General features: G+C 45.6%; 1 protein-coding gene across 1 annotated transcript in view; it reads left to right on the forward strand.

The window, feature by feature from the left end:
- Positions 1–791: 791 nt before the first annotated feature.
- Borcs5 (BLOC-1 related complex subunit 5) overlaps positions 792–6184 on the forward strand; it is a 68761-nt gene continuing 63368 nt past the window's right edge. Inside the window, exons 1-2 of the mRNA XM_021190922.2 lie at positions 792–1029; positions 4104–4247. Of these exons, the coding sequence (XP_021046581.1) occupies positions 972–1029; positions 4104–4247 (202 nt within the window). The 5' untranslated portion in view covers positions 792–971. The remainder of the gene's footprint in view (positions 1030–4103; positions 4248–6184) is intronic.

The raw sequence follows: 6184 nt of genomic DNA on the forward strand, positions 1-6184 counted from the left end.
AAACAAAACAAAACACAAAACACAGTCTTGGCATTTCCTGTACGGCCTCCTACTGCAAAACTCCCTGCTTTCAAAGTTTAGAAAAGAGATTTGCTTCTGTACTGGTGTGAATTGAAATTTGAGGGCTACAGACTACCTTTCTTCCTCATTGGTAAAATAGGGATAAAAATACCTGAGTTTTGCCTGACATGGTGGTGGTTTACCCAGTAACCCAGCACTCCTAGGATCGAGAATTCGAGGTCATCAGGGCTACAGAATGAACTTCTGTCTCAAAAACAAAAACCCAGCCCATTCTGTAAAGTTGTTTGAAGATAACCAGCATTACAGTTCTTTTTTTTTTAATGAATTATTTTTTATTTATTTTATGTATGAGTACACTGTAGCTGTCTTCAGACACACCAGAAGAGGGCATCAGATCCCATTACAGATGGTTGTGAGCCACCATGTGGTCGCTGGAAATTGAACTCAGGACCTCTGGAAGAGCAGTCAGTGCTCTTAACCGCTGAGCCATCTCTCCAGCCCTAGCATTATGGTTCTTAATATGTGTTGCTCAAAGGTAATGTGTCATCGGGGGTAGGATAAGGCTTTATCTTCTGGACATCTTTGGCCTTGGGAAAGCCTGGCCCTTTAAGACAGAGCCGCCCCAGCCTCCAGTGCGCGGGTCTTGCCCCGCCCCGCCGCTCAGGTTTGGAGGCGGGACCTCCAAACCCGGAACTGACGGCCGCGCATTGCTGGCACGGCCAATCGGCGTCCCGGAAGGAGCGAGCTGAAGCCACCGAGCCAGTGAATGACAGCAGCGCCGCCCGCCGGTCGCGACTGCAGCCCTGCGGGCGTCTGAGCCTCCTGTCATCGCGCCTCTCGGGAAGGCGAGCCGCGTGCTTTCCAGCGGCGCCTCTCCAAGAGTCTGTGGCCCAGCGGGGTCTCCCCGCTCTCCCTGGCCCCTGCCCCGCTGTCCCTCCGCTGCCGGGGCCATGGGCAGCGAGCAGAGCGCGGAGGCCGAGAGCCGCCCCGGCGATCTGAACGCCTCAGGTCGGTGCCTCACCTCCCCGCACGGGTATTGCTGGCGGAGCCGACGGCCCCGGTGGAGGGCCCTCTGTGTTCCCTAACACACAAAAAGCGTGGCCTCCCGCCCCAGTCCTGGTCCCCTAAACCAGCTCGCTCGGCTTCACTCTGATTTCTAAAAGACGACCTCCTTAGTGTTCGGTTCCAGGACTCCACACTGACGCCCGAGACTTGGGTCACACTGGATCGATCATACCCGAGACCTCCAAGATCGGGTTTTCTGAAAATCAGGGTGTCGAGGTACCATTTCAGAAGGGTCCTGTGAGCACTGGGCGGTCACTCTCAATGTTTGGGTGCAAATATTTCCAGGCACCACTCTCTGGCCACTCAGGTATCAGGTTCGTTTTTTGTTTTTGTTTTTGTTTTTTTTTAATAAGTTGGCCAGGTGGCAGGCAGTCTCTAGTGTATCTTCTGTTCACCTTTTTTAGATTTCACTAGGCATTTGGGGTAGGAATTGGAAGGGGTTTGTGCTGTACCTGTAGTAAGTGCTCAATTAAACAGCTGGTAATTGAAAACCATTTGGTCCTTTTGTTGTTACTTAGGTAACCGCTGAGAGGGCCCCTAGATAGGCTCAAGGGTTACAAGCCTAATTAGTTAAAAATCTCTGACGGCCAGAGAGTCACCAAATGTCTCTATTTGGTGACCTTTGCCACTCAGAAATGTGGAAGCTAACAGATGATTCATACTGAAGGGCGTTCCTTCAAGACCTGCAGTCAGGGGCTTGCAAGCTACTAGCTTTGTTGTGTTTTGATTCCTTGGAAGGTCTAGAGTATCATGTCTGGTCTTAAGAAACCCGCAAAAATGGCTCATCTCTTACTTTTTTTTTCCCCTGTATCAGACCAGAAACATACTTTAGGGGAAGCAGTGTAGCATCCTATCAGACAGTTGCTCATCTGGGAACTAACCCCATAGGTTCATTTCTGATAGAATTTACATATCCCATGCCAGGATAATGTTTATAGTATACCCATTTTTGCCCACATATTTACCAATTTTATGCCTAAATGCTTTCAGTCTCCTTTCCTTTGAGTCTGGAGGAATCGCGTAATTTGTAGCAGAAAAGACTGGTACTGCTTTTGTAAAGTGTTAGATAAATTACAAAGCCAGGATAAACTTTTCCTGAAAAAAGCAATAAAAGCAGCAGAGGTCCATCGTTGTTGTCTTCTATCCCCCACTCCCACCCCAGCATGGTGAGGCACCAGGAGAGGGTAGCCTCTAGAAGACAGAGTAGTTCTGCAATATCTATCCTCAGAACACACTGATGGGCCTGAGTGTGCTTACTGTTCACCAGAACTTTCAAGTATAAGGCAGCTTAGGGATTCGTTCTTGTTCCAGCCAGGGAATTATTTGGGTAAGAGGATATCTTATTCTAATGACTCCTTGTAGGTTTACACTGACATGCTCCAGAAGCAATGCTTCCATTTTCTGAATGTTGCCTCTGCCTGAAATGGTCCTGTTGACGGTTTCTGCCTTCTGTGCACGAATGCTGCACCAAAGCTCCCTGAAGCCTTAGGTATAGACTTATAAGTTGGGATTGGAACCAGAGGTTTTGGCCACTACTGGCTCTCTTCTCCATGGCTGGCTGGCTCTGATAGGCTAGAGAGGCACCTTGGCATTCTGTGACACTAAGGGGAACCTTTGTACCAAGAGACCCTCAGTTCCTTTCCTAAATCTGTTTCTAGGCCTGCTTACCTTAGGCGAATCTGTAAACTACATACAGATCAGAACAATTAAAGAAGGAGGCTTAAAAAAAAAAAACCTACTTATGCTTTTGCATGTTGAGTAATAAAATGCATAATTATGAAAGAAGTTCATACATGTCATATGTTTCTGTTATGTTTGAGGGTTTTGCATTCTATATATGAAAATAGAAAAATAGAAGTTTTGGGCTAGGGCTCTATAGCTCAGTGGTAGAAGACTTGCCTGGTATGTGAGGTACAATTTAGTACCACAGGGAGGGAAGAAAAAAATTAGAAGTTCCCCATAATCTTTCTATGCCAGCCCCTACTAGAAAAATCATTGCACTTGGTTATGTTAAACTATTTTTTTCTTCCTTTCAGACAATGTTTTATGTAGTCTAGATAGATCTATACTCCCAAGGCGGTCGTTGAATTTTTTTAACAAAAAATTATTATTATATGTCTAGGTGTTTTGTCTCCATGTCATGACTATGCACCACATATATGTTGTGGTTGAGAAGGCCAGAAGAGGGCACTGGATAGACTAGAACTGGAGTTACAAATGGTTTTGAACCAACATGTGGCTGCTAGGAATTGAACCAGGGTCTTCTGGAAGAGCAGCCAGTGCCCTTAACTGGTGAACCACATCTCCAACCCCTGTTATTGAAGTTTGGATTTACCTGTATGTACCTCCTGTAGATGTGGGCTGCCGTGTCCAGTTTATGTCCAGCTGAGTTACATCCCCCACATAGTCTTTTGTTTGTATAGTTTTATTTATTGGTGTTTTTTCCCCTCACTATGCAGCTCTGGCTGTCCAGGAATTCATTATGTAGACCAGACTGGCCTTGAACTCACAGAGATCTGCCTGCCTCTGCCTATGGAGTGCTGAGATTAAAGGCGTGTGCTACTGCACCAGCATTTCCTTTTAGTAAAAACAAAACAAACTTTAATCCATTATAGCATTTCAAAGACAAAAAGGAGAAAGTACCACTCTTAGAAGAAGTAGTTTGTCACCAATAAGGATGACTTTGAAGAGAAACCATTAAGATCAGAAAATCTTTCACTGGGGCTGGCGAGATGGCTCAGCAGTTAAGAGCACCGACTGCTCTTCCAGAGGTCCTGAGTTCAATTCCCAGCAACCACATGGTGCCTCACAACCATCTGTAATGGGATCTGATGCCCTCTTCTGGTGTGTCTGAAGATAGCTACAGTGTACTCATAAAAATGAGATAAATAAATCTTAGAAAGAAAAGAAAAATCTCTCACTTACTACAAACTATTCTTTCTAATGACTGTTGGTGAGCAGTGGTGGCTCTCCAGCGTGTGATCAACTGATACTGATCTGTATATCTTTATTTGCAGTGACTCCATCTCCGGCTAAACATCGGGCCAAGATGGATGATATCGTGGTGGTAGCTCAGGGCTCTCAAGCCTCACGGAATGTCAGCAATGACCCCGATGTCATTAAGCTACAAGAGATTCCAACCTTCCAGCCCCTTTTAAAAGGTAAGAGGCTTCTGCGATATCTGGACTTGCTGGGGAGGTTTATGTACAAACCCACCACTCTCTTGTCTCTTAGATCTTTCCTTAGTTGACATATTCTCTGAAAAGTCTTCCTGAATGCCCTGTCTGAAATTGGAGTCTCTTTCTCTGCCTATTTTTTTTTCCTGAAGCACTTAATCACCATTGATCTATGGTAAATTAGGAACACTTTTACATTTATCTGTTTAGTGTATGTGTGTCTGGGTGTGCGTGTTACAGCTTGCATACAGAGGTCAGAGGGAAACTTTTGGGAGTGGGCTCTTCCTTACTGTCACATGGGTACTGAGGATCAGCTCAGGTTAACAGGCTCGGCGGCCAGTGCCTGTAGCCATCTGAGCCACCTTGCCAGCCAGGTTGACTTGCTCTCTGTATTTTTCTGTTAGAACGTGATCTACATGGTGACAGGAATTTTCTGTTCCTTTCCACTGCTGAAGCCCAGCCCTTGGGATAGAGCCAGATCTAAGATAAGGGTCGAGTAAATCAGTGGATGACTTGATGTTACTGGAGTTGGCCCTTCCCAGCAGTATTTCCATGAAAAAATTTTTGTTAATTCTTTTGTGATCTAGACTGTTGTATAGGTTGTCTAGTTCAGACTCATAGACAAATTCTGTCACCACTAACGTACTGGTGGTGGTGGCTACTCTCTTGCGTGAGAGAAAAGAACGCTTGTGAGAGGGGTGGTTACCCACCCGATGAGCATATTTCAGGGTACTTTATATGAAGACCATAGCCCTGTTTTCATATCTTCATTAAGTGGAGATTACTTCCTTTACCTTCTGTGTGGGGGTGTGTGTGCATGGATGCTGTGTGGGTGCATGTTTGGAGGCCACAGGTCAACCTCCAGTATTGCTCTCAAGAGCCATCACCTTGTTTTTTGGAACTCGGTCTATCACTGGGACCTGGGACGTAGGCTAGACCAACTGGCCTCGTGCATCTACTTGTCTCTAAATGCCCAGGTTTGGAATTACAAGTGTGTGCTATCACTTGCAGTTTTTGATGTGGTTTCTGGGGGTGGAACTAGGTTCTCATGCCTGGGTGACAAGCCCTTTAATAACTGAGCTACCTCTCATTCCTGGAGATGGTTTTCTATCAACTGAATGGTGTTTCTCCTATAGAAATTTCTGAGTCTCCTCCCCACCCCCCCACCCCCCCCAAAAAAAACCCACTCCAGACAAAACCTAGCTATAATGACCATAAATAAGACTGTGGTTTTCTTAACTTGCATCTTTCTTCATTTTTCTTTTTTTGACATCAATACCACAGACTGAGAAATTTATAAAGAAAAGAAGTTAAGTTACCTTATACTTCTTGAAGACCTTGACACTGGCATCCTCTTGGCATTTGGTGACAGCCTCTCTGCTGGGTCATGACACGAAGGAGGACATCACAAAGCAGAGAAAACAGCTGTCTTGATCTCTGTTCTCATCAGAGCCATTCATGCAATCTTAAGGCGCCACCTTCACGAACACATCCCATCCTGACTACCTTCCAAAGGCCCCGCCTCCAAATACCATTAGCCTATGCCTCTGGGGGAGTAAAATTTCAGTATGAACCCTAGAGGTGAGAAATACCTAGACAAGAGCAAGCTGGAATCTTATATAGTTATTTATATTAAAATGTACCCTGGCCTTACATAGATACACATACCATTCTTGTAATTCTTGCATCATTGAATTTGCTTAAGTGATTTCTGCAAGATCGGACATCTGGCAGATAGGGATTGCACTTGAAATCTGCTCACCAACATCACGTCTTACCCTAGTTACACCATTCTGCCTTGTTCCTAACAAAAACAAATAGCGCAGCCGGGCGTGGTGGCGCACGCCTTTAATCCCAGCACTCGGGAGGCAGAGGCAGGCGGATTTCTGAGTTCGAGGCCAGCCTGGTCTACAGAGAGAGTT

The sequence above is a fragment of the Mus pahari genome, chromosome 2 (genome assembly GCF_900095145.1).
Source record: "Mus pahari chromosome 2, PAHARI_EIJ_v1.1, whole genome shotgun sequence".
NCBI classification, from domain to species: Eukaryota; Metazoa; Chordata; class Mammalia; order Rodentia; family Muridae; genus Mus; species Mus pahari.